Source organism: Magnolia sinica, chromosome 18 (assembly GCF_029962835.1).
Source record: "Magnolia sinica isolate HGM2019 chromosome 18, MsV1, whole genome shotgun sequence".
Classification (NCBI taxonomy): domain Eukaryota; kingdom Viridiplantae; phylum Streptophyta; class Magnoliopsida; order Magnoliales; family Magnoliaceae; genus Magnolia; species Magnolia sinica.
Window position 1 is genome coordinate 18,927,962 of NC_080590.1, and position 17,536 is coordinate 18,945,497.

General features: G+C 40.5%; 1 protein-coding gene across 1 annotated transcript; it reads left to right on the plus strand.

Moving 5' to 3' along the window:
* Positions 1 to 1,811: 1,811 nt before the first annotated feature.
* Positions 1,812 to 17,092, plus strand: LOC131232559 (E3 ubiquitin-protein ligase At4g11680-like). Its single transcript, XM_058228871.1, has 5 exons — positions 1,812 to 2,673; positions 14,029 to 14,148; positions 14,243 to 14,375; positions 16,197 to 16,361; positions 16,604 to 17,092. The coding sequence occupies exons 1-5, from the start codon at positions 2,093 to 2,095 to the stop codon at positions 16,775 to 16,777; spliced, it is 1,173 nt and encodes a 390-aa protein (XP_058084854.1). The 5' UTR covers positions 1,812 to 2,092; the 3' UTR covers positions 16,778 to 17,092.
* The last annotated feature ends 444 nt before the right edge of the window (positions 17,093 to 17,536 follow it).

Genomic DNA, 17,536 nt, shown 5'->3' on the forward strand with positions numbered 1-17,536 from the left:
AAGAACTGAGTTAGCTTGGTTAACTCGCTCGACTCAACTCGAAAAAACTCAATTCGATTCGGTTCAAAATTGAGTTTGAGCCATGTTGAGCTGACTTTTGGAACTCGAAAAAAATCTCGAGCCGAGTTCGAGCTTGCCTGAGCTTGCATTGACTCGAATCGAACCCTAATTCAAATCGAACCCGGATCAAACCAATTCGGTGACTCAGTTATTTTGATATTGATGTTGCTCACCAAGTGTTTGATGAAATGACCCAACGAAGTGTCAGCTGGTGGTGAGGAAGGTATGGATATGAAACAAATACCCTTGTATCTTGATTTTGATGGTGCCTACGGAGTGTTTGCTGAAATGCATGTAAACTGCTGGTGCTGTTTTACATACTATGAGAAATTGAAGGTGCACTCCATGTATTTGAGAAAATGCCACACGGGCTTGATCTTGGCTTGAACTCGACTCGAACTGGCCCGAGCTGTTGACCGAACCAAGCCGAGCTGGCTAGTCAGGCTCGAGGACCAAGCTCGACCTGGTTCAACTCGTGTACAACTCTAATACCAAGTCACACTTCCAAACAAAAGATTAGCGGAACAATTCTAATATTTATTCATGGACCCTTGTTTATTAACTCTTAACTCGGGATCCAAATACATTCACACCTTGGGACAAAGGTTGGATTTGGGCCTTTTCATTTACCCAAACTATCATTGATGAGGCAACGCTTTGATAGAGATGTTGAAATAAACTATTAACTGCAATTTCAATTTATTGATTACAGTAAGCTATGGTGTCTTTTCATTTTCAAAAGAAAAGGGCTAAATCATCAAAAAGCTGAAATATTTTGAGTAATAATTTGCTATTTTTAAGTATTTATGATTGAAATGAAAAATCAAACAATCGAAGCCGTTGGATGGAAGTAAATAACATTTGAGGCGCGTTTGGATGAAAGTAACTGCATGAAAATAAAATAAACCGGGAGTAAATAACATGTAAATGAAATTCTCTCTAATGAGAGTAAGTACCTTTTTTAGTTCTATTGGAAAGTTATAACATGCAAATGAAATTCTCTCTAATGAGAGTAAGTACCTTTTTTTAGCTCTATTGGAAAGTTATACAAGTAAACAAAGGTACTACCATGCATTTGTTAGTCGTACTAGTAGCAAGCTAATGATACCTCGATCATTCCAATTATTAGGTACATCACTATAATCCTATCAATAGGGTGATTCAGGCTGTCCAAAGGTTGACTATATAAATGGATGGTTAAAAAACATTCACGATCTACTTGTTCATGATTAGGAGGCTTAAAAATTCTCCATTTTTTTTTTGCAAAAGTATATATTTCAATATACTTATTACAATTATTCTGTTAAATACCACATGTACATTAATACAGAATATTAAAACAATTTAGTGTATAAAATGTACTCATATGAATATATTGAAAAATTCAAATGTATCCCAATTCTTAGCATTGCTCCTATGTTAATTGCTTTTCAATTCCATTTCATTTACTCTCATCCAAACACAATCCTCATAAGCAAAAAGTCATTTAACCTCCAATTCAATTTCCCATTAACCTCCATCTATAAGCTCCCAAACGAGCCGGACGCATGGTTTGGATCATTTGAATCATTAGAAATGGGGAGTTGGATCACTTGAGATTTGTCAGATCGACGATTTGGATCATTTGAAATGATCCGGATTCAAAGGCTTGGATCATTTAAAGTCCCGACGCATGGTATTGCAATACGTCGGAATGCATTGGACAATCCTCAACCCAGTTGATGAAACAGGGCGAGGTCTCTTACCCTGGTTTTCTCCGCTTTCGAGGCCTTTTTTCCATCTTTGGGGCCGTTGCCTGGCGGGTCCCACTTTCATCTCCCACCCGCAGCGTGAGCCTAGTTCCAGCGAATCAAAACTTCTCTATGTCGTTTTTAGCTGACCTTTTTGTCTATCTTTGGCTTCAAAACCGGTAGAGGTTTTGGGAATTTCGGTCCTTTTTCTGGGAATTGGGGTTTTGAGGTGGACCCAAGAAGAATCTACTCCGTCTATTAGGGTTAGGGTTTTGTCTATTTAGGACACCTTCAAAATTCAAATGGAGCGGTCTAGGACGACTCCAACGACGACGTCAGCATCTTTGAATTCCGCTGCTGCGGACGATATAATCGACTCGACTCCATTTCTCGGGAGTTCATCTCCGAATCGAGACGATGATCGGAGCCGTCGGTTCTCGCGCGTGCCCTCCCTGCGTGGCGCGGCTCGGTTCCTCCGCCAGGCCAGCAGTGGTCGGATGATGAGGGAGCCATCAATGCTGGTGCGAGAGACAGCCGCGGAGCAGCTGGAGGAGCGGCAGAGCGACTGGGCTTATTCGAGGCCGGTCGTCCTCCTCGACATTCTTTGGAATTTGGCGTTCGTGGGCATTGTGATGGCGGTTCTGGTTTTGAGCAGGGACGAGTCGCCGTCGATGCCTTTGAGACTTTGGATTGTGGGGTATGCGCTGCAATGCGTGGTGCATATGGTGTGTGTTGGTGTTGAATACAGGCGGCGGCACCTGCCGTGGCGGAGGATTGTGGTGGAGAGCAGGAGCTGGGGGAGTACCAGTTCAGGTGGTCGGCAAAATGTGGAGGAAGTTGGGGAGGAATATGCTGTCCGGAGTGAGGATGCGGAGAGGACTAGGTATGTTAACTAAGAGTTCATTTAGGCTGGCATTCTTCTGAACAGATGGGGGCCTGCATTTTACAGGTCGTTTGGATGCCTATAAAATTTTAAGTTGCAAACACTTGCACCAGAAACTCATTTCAGGTTTAAAGTGTTTTGTTTATCCTGTGTTTACAGATAAACACTAGTCTGTGTTTAGATAAACGGTAAAGTGCTTACAGCTTATAATGGGGTCTTCACACCCAATGGAGCTTGCAGTGGTAAATCCTTCTAAAATCTTCAAAAAAAATATAAGATATTGATTTAAGATGGATCATTGGGTTGAGCCCATCTTGATGAAGTCCAAAGCCGATTTTTATGTTAAACCAAGCATTCGGTAAGCCACGAAAGTGAGCCCACTGATTCAAATGCCCTTTTATGAAGATAAACTACTGAATATAAAGAGTTAACTAGACATTACCATCAAATTAATAACAATTAAACATGTTCAAACATCATAAGTTTTCAATAGTCGTCATACAAAAAAAATCTAAAAAGTGTGTTTGGACAAAAAATATAATGGAATGTTCTTCTCCAACCATATATGTTTAAGCTCAAGTTGACTATTGCAAAAAAAAAGTCTGACAAAATTCGTTCATCTTGCAAAGTAGCTGGAGGCCTTCCACATCATATCGTCAGTGACGGTTGAGAGATTTTGCAACACCTCCTTCACTTAAGGTACTTGGTAATGGTAGTGGTGGCTATATTGGCCACTGTTGTTACCGTTACGATGTGGGCTGTAACAACTGTTACGGCCCTTATTTTTATTTTAAATTTTTACAACTAGTTACCCTCTAGTGGTGTCGTAAATAGTTCGGATCAAAGTCAACCTGATTCTGGCCCAATGATTAATTGGATCCGACACCCGTACCCAGATCCCACTTGCAGACCCCGAATCAAGGTTTCTAGAGTCCCATTTGCAGACCTCAAATCAAGCTTTCTAGAGGCGCAAGGTGTAGCTGAGGCGGTCGATATAAATCTTATTTCTTGTGATTCCCAACAACCCCATTCGTTGATTCGAGGAGATTGGATGTGGAAACATACCTGCATTTATGACCATTAAATCGGAAATGGAGAGCTTGATTCTCCTTGGCACACTCTCCTTGTGGAAAACTTTGATGGGCTGGTGTTTTGCATGTTTTGAGTGTGGAGAGAGGGACTGAAGACTCCTCATTATATAGGTCTGTTGGAGTCTTTCCCACTAAATAAAGGCACCTTGCACCTCTAGCCTCTTCACAATTAGAAACTTCCACATTAATTCAACACAAACCAAATGTGCTAGATGTAACCGATGCAAAGTTGTGCTTGATGAGGATCATTCCATAGTGGGTCCCACTGTACACCCATAACTAGAACTTAACGGCTTGGATTTGACATGGCTTTGGAAACTAGTGATCTAGTGTGCCTCACCTTCATGTAACTCTTACAGTTGAGCCTTATGCAGCCCAAACCATGCCACGGTGTAAGCCTTAAAACATCATCATCATCATCATCTCCTTGTCATTGCTATTTAGCGTTATCTTATCTCTCATGGTAACTCAGCAAAAAACAACTGGCTACCCACCTAATAACATCAACCCACCTTTCTGAGGTGTAACAAATAAATCCCAAAAATATTTAGAAACCAAAGAAGGGCACCTGAGGAGAATAAAAAATAAAAATAAAAATCGAAAAGTAAATTGTAAATAATGTGTAGTATGCACGAGCCACATGGGTTATGTTTGCCCATCACTATGAAATATAATTGATTGCTTTGTGTTCTATTGAAACTATAAGCTATTATTTTGGGTTAGCAAATTGTTACAAGCTTGGAGGTTCATTTACAAGCCTATTAGCTCATGTTATACATGAGGCTTGTACATAGTGTGTAGTAGGGGTGGAACTTGGGCAGGTCGGGTAAGGTTGATGGTCAACCTGAGCCCACCCGACCTCAAGAGAACCCAACTTGCAATCCAACTTGACCTGAAGCCCAACTTGAACCCACCAACTTGAAGTCCTCTTTCTTCTACTGGACCCAACCCGACCCGACCTGAACTCAACCCAACCCAACCCAACCCAACCCAACTACATGTGTTTATTCTCATCCCAAATTTCCTCAACCCGAACCCAACTTGAATTCAAATCAGATTAGCATTTTCCAACCTAAACCCAACCCAAGGACCTTGACAATCCGATCCAACCTGAATTCAAATGAAATTAGTGTTTTCCAACCCGAACCCAACTGGAGGACCTTGACAACCCAAGCCACCCTGACATGAACTCAGGTTGGGTCAATCGGGTTCAGGTTGATCCAAACCCAAGTGCAGTCCTAATGTGTAGAGACATTTAGAATAGCCTAGAGCCTTGTAGAGTTGTGTAGAGAATCTTGTAATGTTTTAGAGTTCTTTGGGATACTCTTGTAACAAACTTTTGTGGATTAGTCTGGAAGTTTTTTTAATTGTTGACCATTGGATGAATGCTATATGGCACCATCCTAGCCATTGTTGTATGCTTTTAGAGATTTCCTAAGCTTATATATAAGTGAATACTCACTTGGAACTTACTCCTTAAGAGTGGTAATCTTCTCTATATAGTGTAATTACAAGCTTCCCATTCCACTCTCTTAAGTTCCTTTGCACAACTAATTCTTGGTATCTAACACTTAATGGCGCAAGTAGGGGGGATAGGTGGATTTGAGTGGTGTTGGGGTGTTGTGCAAGTGCTAAACAGGAAAGGGTGCTAAGGAATTAACAAATTTTTGTAGTTGGTATTAGAGCGAGTTGGGTTTGTGGGCACCATGTTTACATTTGAAGTGACTGCCCTTTTCGAGGGGCAATCTTCCAATCATTAGAGGAGGGATAATTCCAAATGAATCAAGTGGGTTTGGACCTTAGCTCGTTGGAGCTGGCCATTGCCAAAAGGGAAAAAAGGTTGGGTTCAACCCTATGTATGGAGGGAGGTTATTGTCAACAAATATGGATGCTCCGAAGGGGAGTGGTAGACTAGGGAGTCTTCTCTATATAGGGCATCGGTGGTGTGGAAGGGCATATCAAGCGTGAAACCTAAATTTTAGGAAGGGATGACCCCATCTTTAGGGAAAGGAGACGATCCGTTATTGGGAAGACGTGTGGAGGGGCGATATTCCCCTTCAAGTCAGATTTCCAAAGATTGTGTGCATTCATGGTTTTGAGTGTTGGTATCGGTTTGATGGAAAAATGATACGATACGGCGTCGTGTATTGGTATCGGGGCCGTCAGAATTTTTTAAAAAGCAAAATAATGAAAAAAAATTAGAAAAATAGAAAAAAAATGAGATATCCAAGAATCTATCTTTTATTATTATTATTATTATTTTGACCATGTATTCAATGGTGTATCGGTCTATCGGACCATTTTTTGATGAGAATATTGTCTGTCGATTTGACTTGTTGAAGGTCAAATAAATGGGCCCTAATTAAACACAATTCAAGCATGATTTGTTGAACAATGACCTATTACATTGAAATACAACAAAAAGAAGATAAAACTATAAAAAAGAAAGTGAATGTTTACCATTCTTTCCGATTTTTCTCATATTGGTCCACTTCGCTTTGATTTGTCGAATCCCATTCAAATAATTTGTTTTGATTCCAAAAAAGGTCTAGATCTAGCATAAAATAAGTTTTTATGCTTCTTCCATGGTTTAAATGAAAAAAAGAAGAGAAGATGTGTGGAATTTTGAAAGAAGAAAAAATAAAATAAAATTCAATATTGGGCTTTTATAGGCGTATCGGCCTATATTGGTGCCGATACGGTCATTTTTTTTAAATTTATATCGGACCAATACGACCTCGTATCGCATGTTGGCTCGTGCCGATACAAATACGATACAACTGTATCGGCCAATGCGATATCGATATTCATATCCACGTGTGCATTGCCCTAAACTGTAGTGTCACTGTAGATTGTTGCCAATCTTACAGTGGTGATTCGATCGCGTGGGCCCTGCCTTGCCGCTGCTACCTCCAGGATGATGATGTAGACTGAGTTTGTGGCCCTTATGAGCTGCTTGCATTCTTGTAGACCTTTGGTTGGTGCTAGTGACAACTTAGTGTGGACTAAAGAAAAGTCGGTGTGTTTCTCAGTTAAATCTTTCTACTTGTTGCTCCAAAACAGAGGGGGTATGCAGGCCGAGACGAGGCTTGTATGGCATTATGGAGCTCCTCCTAAGATTTGTGCTTTTGAATGGTTGTTAGGTAGGAGAAGAGTTTTGATGATAGATAACCTTCAGAAGCGCTTGATGGTTATTCTGAATGTTTGTCTCATGTGCATGACTAACGTTGCGTCAATTAACCATTTATTCATCCATTGCCCCTTCGCAAATCAAGTTTAGGCTTCTATCCTCTCTAGATTCAATGTTGCTTGGTCTATGCCTCTCTATATCGGAAGTTTCTTCATGGCGTGGCACGGGATGACCTTCCACAAGAGTATTAGAAATGTTTTGAGGCTCTCTTCTAACTAGGTAGTGGTCGATTTGGGGAGAAAGGAATGGGAGATGTTCTCACAATGAAAGTAGACGTGTATAGTGGATCGTGCACAATGTTTCTCTTCTTGTGGCGGAATGGGGAATGGGAAAGGGCTGGTTGCTCTAGTTGTTTTTGTTGCCTTCAATCTTTTGGTTGTTTTTTTTTTGGCTTTGTTGTCTTCTTTTGGCTGTTTATCTCAAAACCTTTTTAATGAAATCACCTGATACCTCTTTAAAAAAAAAAAAGAAAAAAGAGAAAATTTTAGGAGAATTGAGAGTACCCATCAAATACATTCGACACAATCAAGGTGATCGATGTCAACACAATAACTTGATAAGTGCATGGATGTACTAAAAAGTGGTATTTGTTGAGATTTGTGGATTTATGGTAAAGGAGATTGAGGAGTTGCTTGGTACGATTAACATCTTGGAGAAGGTTTTAGCTAACAATGGGCCTAAAGGGAGATCACCAGGCTCAAGATCCCTTGCCTTAGGTGCTTCAATGGGGCAAGGGTCGCAAAGGAGCTGGAGAAGTTTTGTTGCATAGGGACCAAATATTTCAATGCTTCCAAGTAAGAGGACAAGGAGGCCAAAGTGCACAAGGCAATCATGTATCTTACCCATGATGTGATGTTGTGGTTGTATAGGAGGTATGGTGACATTGGAAGGACTCTACCATCACTACATGGGAAGACTTTAAGGAGTCGAAGTTGCAATTCTTTCATGAGAACATGGAGTACTTGGCAAGAAAGGGTATTAAGAGACTTGGGCAGATTAGGTCGATTTGGGACTATTTGAACTAGTGCATGACGTTGTTGGTGGACATCATGGTTAAGGCAGAGAGAATCTTTTCTTCATCATGGATGGCCTATAGCTATATGTGGAGCAAGAGTTACAACGGTGTGGTGTGGTGGTGATCTTCATAGGGAGGTTGGAGGTATAACACTCATATGGTCCTATAAAGTGCCCCCACAAAGATATCATCATTCAGATGGTTGGTAGCAAGGAAGAAGGTTCTTATTGTGGATAATTTGCAAAAAATGTGTAATGCTAATCCCAAATATTTGCATCTTTTATATGAGAGACAAAGCAGTGTACCACCTCTTTTTGCATTGCCCCTTTTTGGGTCCGATCTGGGAGGACATTTTTGGGTCGATTTCTTGTAATGTGGATCGCCCCGGATTCGGTGGATCATCTCCCATCAGCTTGGAATGGGGTCAACATTGGGTCATTTTTTCCGTAACAGCTATTACGGCCTTTACAACCTCATAACGTATAACAGTTACAACTGTTACCTTTATGTAACGGCCATTACGGCACACCATGATGAGGATGTTCACATAAAAGGAAAGGCTGCTTGAGCTATGGTGGACATCAATGCAACTAACAACTACATCGTAGGTAAGGCGACAAAACGATTCGGTTTAGAATTGGTGAAGGAATCTAGCCAGATGAAGGTAGTTCTAGGAGGCAAACCCATTCACAGTGTGGTTGGGGATGTTGAACTACACATCAACGACTGGACTGATAAGACTTGTTTCTTCACTATTACAATGGATGACTTCAAAGTGATCCTAGGCATAGGGTTCTTGAGCACATCGCAGGCAATGCCCATGCCCTTGGTGTTTTGTGCGTCATGGACGAATGAATGTAATGCAGGGGCATTTTCACATCAGGCTCAAGTGGGGTTGCCTGTGGGATGCAGGGACACTCGAGGTGGGTGGCTCGTGTGAGGCGGTACCCATGTGATTTGGGACCCACGAGAGGGGTTTGGCCGAGGTCCTAACCCATGAGATGTGGGGCTTGGGCTATGAGATAAATGGATTGATTCGCCATGCTTTAACAGTTGGAGCTTTTTGAGCAAGCGGTTAATTGTCCTGCATCAAATTGGTATCAGAGTGGGAAGTCTCGTGTTCGAGACTCCTCACCGGGGGTGATTAATGCATGAGCATTTTCACACCGGGCTCGAGTGAGGTTGCCTATGGGATGCGGGGACACACTCGGGGTGGGCGGCTAGTGTGAGGCGGGTGGCTCATGAGAGGCGGGCCCCACTCATGTGAGGCGGGTGGCTCGTGTGAGGTGGTACCCATGTGATTTGGGGCCCACGAGGGGGGTTCGGCCAAGGTCCTAACCTATGAGATGTGGAGCTTGGGTGAGATAAAGGGATTGATTCGCCATGCTTTAATAGTTCGAGCTTTTAGAGCAAGTGGTTAATTGTTCTGTGTCAAATTGGTATCAGAGTGAGAGGTCTCGTGTTTGAAACACCTCATCGGGGGTGATTAATGTAGGGGCATTTTCACACCGGGCTCGAGTGGGGTTGCCTGTGACACACTTGGGGTGGGCGGCCTGTGAGAGGCGGGTGGCTCGTGTGAGGTAGTACCTATGTGATTTGGGGCCCACGAGGGAGGTTCGGCCGAGGTCCTAACCCATGAGATGTAGAGCCTGGGCTATGAGATAAAGGGATTGATATGCCATGCTCTAACAGTTGGAGCTTTTAGAGCAAATAGTTAATTGTCCTACATCAAATTTGTATCAGAGCGGGAGGTCTCGTGTTCGAGACTCCTCACTGGGGGTGATTAATGCAGGGGCATTTTCACACCAAGTTTGAGTGGGGTTGCCTGTGGGATGCAGGGACGCACTCGGGGTGGGCGGCCTGTGTGAGGTGGGTGCCTTGTGTGAGGCAGTACCCATGTGATTTGGGGCCCACGAGGGGGGTTCGGCCGAGGTCCTAACTCCTAACCCATGAGATGTGGGGCCTATGCTATGGGATAAATGGATTAATTTGCCATGCTCTAACAATTCGAGCTTTTAGAGCAAGTGGTTAATTGTCCTACATCAAAATGCCAAATATGTTTCTTGTGGTTCATGTTGGGAAGGTGAAGGTGGAGACCATCACAAAATTGCAACTTTATGACAACATGTGGAAGCCATATCATGAGTATGTTGAAGACCTGAGCAAGGTGTGTTGGGCACCAACGATTATATTGGCTTCCTATGACAAGGAAGTTGAGCACCTAATAGCTGATTGCAAGACAAGCATATGTAGAGTCGCTATATATAAAGAATACTTAGTGAAATGAAAGGGACATTGAGCGTGAAGCAAGCTAGGAATGAGCAAACATTGTGTGGTAGTTTGAAGACCATATAACTTGACTGGGGCATTGACACAATAGGTGGGGGGAGAATTGTCACAGGCTTGGAGGCTCATCTATGGACTTAGCCATTTTATGTTCACTTTGTGCTTATGATGCCTCTACATAGTTTAACATTGCGTAGAGAACCTTGAAATATTCTAGAGTTCTCTAAGAGAGTCTTGTAGTTAGACTTGTTTAGATTAATCTAGAAACTTTCTAGAGGATTTCTTACCGTTGAACGAATGCCACATGGCATCATCTTGCCATTCTATGCTTTTAGAGATTCCTTATAGTTCTAATCTTCTCTCACGGTATTCTGTAATGGTAACGGTAGCCGCATAATGACTACCATTGTTACCTTTATGATACGGGCTGTAACCAAGGCGTTCCAAAATGGTAATGGTGGCTGTAACGGCTACCACCATTACCGTTATGATATGGGCCGTAACGGCCGTTATGGACCCCCCCCCCTCTTATGAAAAAACTGTTATAGGACCACTATGGGGCTTTTACAGGGCCGTTACGGGACCATTACAAGGCTGTTACTGCTATTATGGCCGTTTCGATCTCGTTACGTGGAACGGTTATGACCGTTACCGTTATGTAATGACCGTTACGTAACTGATTTTGAATATCTTGGTTGTAATGGCTGTTATGGTCCATTTTTAAATTGAAAAGGAAAAAAAAAAAAACCTAAAAAACCTATATCGGATCCGTAATGGACCATTGCGGCCTTTAGGGGGGCATAATGGGTCGTTATGGGTTATTTTTTCTGTAACGGCTGTTACAGCCCTGTACCATGTAATGGTTGCATTCTATCTTTATGTAACAGCCATTAAGGCACCCCATGTCTTCTCTGCATGGTGCAATACAAGCGTTCTTATTTCACTCTCGTGTTCTCGTGAGTTCTTTTCCATCCTAACTAGTTCTTAGTATCTAGCTTGTATTGGTGCATGTGGGGGACATGCTGACTCAAGTAGTGTGTTGGGGCTTTGTGGGAGTGCCGTGCAGGTGAAGAGTGCCAAGGCTTTAGCAAGTCTCTGACAGAATACAAAAAATTACTAAACTAAATGAATGTACAGAAAAGTACAATGCATTGAGTTACAAATTAGCAGCCGCTGGTGGACCACTCGGCTGTCTTTGGCAACCCTCTTGTAACAAAAATGATTTACAGTGCATTGAGTTTCATTTAGACACATGGACAACTTGATCAATTGCTTTATACAACCAATTAGGTCTGCCTTACACTTCATGTGCCACCGTGCAAAGATCACATGGTCAACTTACCATTTCCATCCCAACATTGTCCTTATATTTTATACATATCTGTTTTCAAATCATGGATCGGATGGCTAGGATCATTTAATAGATGGTGGCCGTCTATCATATCAAAAGAAATCCAACCTTGGGGCCACCAATGGATGGCTGAGATTGATAATGGGATCTACCTCCATAGAGTGCTAATCTTTTTTTTTTTTTTTTAAATAATTTCCTTGGAGTTCCAATCTTCTCTACAAAAGTGCAATACAAGCTTTCTAATTCCACTCTCTTGTTTTCTCTTGAGTTATTCTGCATGCTAGCTAGTTCGTGGTGTCTAGCACATAGTAGTGCATGTGGTGATAGGCTGACTCTAGTAGTGTGTTGGGGCATTGCGAGAGTGCCACAACAGTGCTCAAGAGTAGGCAAGTCCGTGGAAAAATGCAATAAATAACTAAACTAAATGAATGTGCAATAAGTGTAATGCACCAGGTTACAAATTATTAGCCGCTACTAAACCACTCAGGGCTAGTCTTTGTAATCTTCTTATAGAAAAATGAGTTACTGAGCATTGAGTTGCATTTGGACGCATGGCCAAACTAATCAATTGATTTGGATATCCCTTTAATACAAAGATCTCATGATTCAGCTTGCTATGTACATCCAAACAAGGTCCTTTGATTTTGTACCTATTTGTTTTTAAAATCATGGATGGGATGGCTCATTCATCGGAGCCTATCTATTATATCAAAAGAAATCCAATATGGGGGCCACCAAATGGATGACTCGGATGGATCACGTGATCTATTTCCATTAAGGGCCTGTTTGTTTCGCTAATTTCCCTAGTAATGTAAATGAAATGTGTCATCATTACAATTTTACCACGGCCAAACCAAACACAAGAATTGTTGATCAAATGGGTATTCAGGAATCAAGGAATTTGTAATTATTGCACTTTTTAATGTAATTATTCAGGAATCCAAATAATGACATCAGTGTATTTTATTGATGATTTGACATTAAAGTAATGTAAAAATGCCATCATTTTGATTTTACTGCTAATAAACAAAATATGAGATTTGGTGATCAAATGCAGATGTTGTTAGGAGATAGGTAAAGTAATTTGTAATCATTGCACATTGCCTTTACATTGGAAATTGGTGAAACAAACAGGCCCTAATGGTCTTGATCATCCATTTTCGTGGAATGAATTCAAGTCATGCTTTAGGAATCGAATTTATACCAATCATTTCATCATTTTCCTTCTGAACATTGTGATCAGTACACAGATTGGGAACAAGGTTCAATCTTGAACTGCAAGGGAATATGTAATGAGTGCTAAATGAACCTGTTTCCATCAGTTGGATGGGAGTCTTAGCGTCAACACTCCAACATGGGATGCTTGTGCAAGATCAATGCCATTCATCAAGTAGAGCATACCATGAGCATGCTTTGGACCCAATATCAGCTAGCTCACATGTGCATTGATTATGGACTATTGGTAATTTTTTGTAACCATCCATTTTTCTCACAGTTAGTCCGGATAATGCTTAAATGATGACGACGACGGCGACCGATTGTTTGCATACAAGTTTGGCCCACCTGATGAATGAACCAGTCTGAGTTTTGGGCAAATGGCATGCTCACAATGCACCAATCAAATGAATGGTCTGGATCTTGCACATGAGTTTCATGTTGGTATGCGTTCTGTGTAGTCCATCCTCATGTCATGTGGTACATTTAACACTCCTCATATCTTATGTAATGTATATGTTGCGTGAATGATGATCCGTACACTTCGTGAGTTATCTGATTTCCAAATCTAGACAAGCCTGCAAATGTGTTTTGAAGTTGGAACATACTTTTGCAAATTTGAATCTTCAGATATCTACAAATAATATTCATGAAAAAATAAGAAAGAAAGAAAAAAGAGAGGAAAGAAACTGCAAATGCATGTGATGGCTCGCTATGACTTAACAGGCAGATAGACATTCAATGCCCAAGAAAGATGGAAAGTCTCCATCTGGATCTGTTGAGCATCTTTCCCAATCTTCTTATAGGTTCTGCAAGAAAAAAACGAGCACCCCTATCTAGAGATGGTGTGCATTTGCTGAGATCTTGTTTACTTTAATCTTTCAAGAAGCAAACCACTTGGAAGGCAAAATCATCCTTCAACTTTGCTGCCATGTTGTGCTAAGCAAGTCAGATCTCTAGTTGCTTGTTTGACGTTATTGATAAATAAAAATTCCAACTTCCTTTTGGGGAAGTGTTCTGACGTAGATATCTTGCTTGCGCGGTTCTCATTTATTTGCAACTTACTACCTATATTACATTGATAATGATTACGACTTTTGGCAATGTGATATGATATTCCTATCTTGATACCAAGAGGGTGGAATCAATATAATGTTTATACCATGCTCCACTTTTTTTCATCTGCTCACACTCTCTTTTGTGTCAGTGTCCCAAAGCATCTGGAGTCCGCAAATACAATATTTTCATTCATATGGTGGATCATTGGATTCTATTGGGTATCTGCTGGAGGCCAAACTTTAACCCATGATGCACCTCAGCTTTACTGGTCTGTGCAAACTTATTCATCTCCTGGTGTGGTTTGAACCTGGCATCTGCACCTGCTTGTACTGATTACTCACTCTGGCAATTTTGTTTTGCAGGCTTTGCATAGTTTTTCTGGCATTTGATGTGTTCTTTGTTGTTTTCTGTGTTGCCTTGGCGTGTGTCATCAGCATTGCTGTTTGCTGCTGTCTTCCATGTATTATTGCAATTTTATATGCAGTGGCTGATCAGGTACTCACATTGACATTGGTTGTGTGCTTTTCATGGTATTTTTTTTCCATTGTTGATGAAGTCATCTTAATAATGATTTGCTTGGTAGTTCACATTCATTGGCCATCGACTCTGGGCTATAATGGAAAAATACCAAGTTCTAAAAACCAAACTGTCCAAATATCGGCCCCACTTTAGATAGTGAACCCATACTTACACATGGCATACATGTAAGAGCCAGGGACAAATGATCCTGACCATCAACTTGCAATTGAATTTGTACATCTGCCAAAAATTACACTGATCAGATGATCCTGACCATCGAATTTTCCATTTAATTTGAACTGATGAATAACCCAGATCCGCTCTGCTCGTCTGAGACAGAAACATGGGAATGATAGTTTTCTTGCCAAATGCGTGTTTTATATATGTATATATATATATATATATATATATATATATATATATATATATATATATATATATATATATATATATATATATATATATATATAGACATGGGAATCAAACAATAGTGGGTAATTTGGTTCAATCATTTTTATGCAAGTTCTCACATAAGATCTCATATTTTGCACCAATACACTGGTTTGATCCATCTCCAATATTAACCAGAAGTAATTGGTTCTTTGTTGAAAGCTAATCCTAGTGAGTAGAGTCTGCAGATTGAATTCAGTCTGGCAAATTTCTTATTGCTGCAGTCATAATTGAAGACATGAAGCAACATTTGCATGTTGAACTCAGCAGTCCCCTTAATTAAGTAGGTCCTGTGTTGAAAGTAGTTAGGGGTTCAGGTGAGGGGTGCAACAAGCATCAAAGTGTAGTGGGTCTTCTAGTTTAAGAGAGAGATGTGCTTCCTTTTCAAGTCCACAATTTCTCACAGTCATTAAGTTGCTCAGTTAAAAGATGACAATAACATGTGTCTGTATGTTGGGTTTTGTGTTTTTGACTATTTTAATGTAATGATACGAAGGTGTTTGGCTCTTTGGCATTTCAGGAGCAGAGAAAAATAAAGTGGTTTTTGGAATTTCTACACTTAGTAAAGTTTCTAAAAATTGCAATTAGGTGTCTTTTGGGTTGTCTCTAAAAGAAAGAGCTCTTTCGTATAAGAAAAATATCTTTCCATGATTTTCAGGAATATTGTTAAAATTAGAAATCCCAAAAATTGCAAATTATTTTTCTCGTGGCTTTTAACTGAGTATATGGTCCGTGAGAATGGGTGAAATGAGCATATCAAAGTTTAATGGGTTTCATAGCCTAAGCGAGGTATATGCTTCATTTTCAAGTCCCCCATTCTGCTCATGGCCGATTCAGGAGAAGAAAATGTTGTGACTTTGGAATTTCTACTTTTATTAGGATTTCTAAAAATCATGAAAAGGTGTCTTTTGGGTGTCTTTGAAAGAAACAACTCTTCTAGTTCCAAACTAGTATCCTTTCATGATTTTTTCGAAAGTTTTACTAAAAAGTAGAAATCCCAAAAATTGCATATTAATTTTCCTGCGGCCTGAACCAAATTCAGCCTAACATAGCATATTAACTACATGGAAATAATGATGCACAGAGATCCATATTACCTGAACCAGGCAGCATGGCAAGGCAAAAATATGTTGCTCAGTCTCTCTCTCTCTGAGCCCTTTGTATCACTGAACTATGGTCCCTCTCCCTCTTGTTCAAACTGAAAGCTGAGGATACTGTGCACATCCCCGCAATGTGGATTGCATAATTCCTCTTGAAATTGGATGAATTGCATAAACTTCTGGAGTACCTTTTACAAGTTGTCGTCACAAGCTTCTTGCATTCGCATCGCATTCTTTCTGAAAGCAGGAAGGAGCATCCGATGAAGACATCCGTAAGCTTCCAAAATACAAGTTCCAAAGGATTGGCAATTTTGAAAATCTTAGTGGTGAAATATCAGAACCTTTTGGAGGAACAATGACTGAATGCAGCAGCGAGATGCCCACCGAACGCGTTCTTTCTGCCGAGGATGCTGTAAGTTGTCCATTTTGAATTTTTTAATCTTGAAGTTGTTTAGTATTAATATTTCTAAAATTCAAATGATAGTAATGTGAACATCTTCAGCAGTTACACTTCTCTCCTTTCCTTTCTTACTCGAAGATTCTTCCATCAGAATGGAATCTTAACAGAATTTAAATTTTTTTAAAAAAATGCATGCCATCTTTTGCAGTGCTTCCCAACGATCCTTAAAATGAAAGGTTGTGGTGTGCTTGTAGGAATGTTGCATCTGCCTGTCTGCTTATGATGATGGGGTCGAGCTGCGTGAGCTTCCTTGCGGCCATCATTTTCACTACACCTGCATAGACAAGTGGTTGTACATCAATGCTACTTGCCCGCTCTGCAAGTATAACATCATAAAGAGTGCTAGCCATGGTAGGGAAGAAGTGTAGCAGATGGTTCTTTTGCCATGTGCCATCAACAGTTACATGGAACAGATGCCCACACAGACAGCCAGGGTACACATGCTCATTGTGTAACATCATGTATATCTTTTATGTTCTATGCTTGTTTCATTCACGCATGAATACAATGTGCGTTTGGCGGTGTATATACTGCATGTAACTATGTTGTTTCCATACTGGGTATTTAATGTATTCAAGCTTATGCACTTGCAACATATTGTGTGGGTCGGAAGGGAACCAGCTTGTACATGTTTTGGGCCTAGCAGCCTTTATCAAGGACGAGAGAGCATTGATTCCTTTTCACTGTAATTCCAGTTACTGTGTTGATACATATATGTACGAGGTTTGATTTTGGGTGTTCAATTGGATTGTGATAATTCAATTCATCAAGGGCTTGTTTTGTAGATGTATTTGGTATGAATTGGAATCCAAGTCACAATTATCATGGAATTTATGTGACTTGGAATCCTCAATTATGTTTGACTTGTAATTGAAATCTAAAAACTATATTTACTAGCCTTAATTGGAATGCATTAGAATTTTTTAGTATATTCACAGCAACCTCAATTTAATAAAGTAAAAATTAGTGTAAGTATGTGACATTTGACAAAATTACTATAATATGCCTATTAAAATCTATAGTTGGCAAAGAAAGATGAGGAAATGGGACTGTTTTTTCAAATAGTCCGTTAGACGGTCAATGTTCGAACAGATTGGATCATTCTATTGGTGTGATTTTAGTGATGC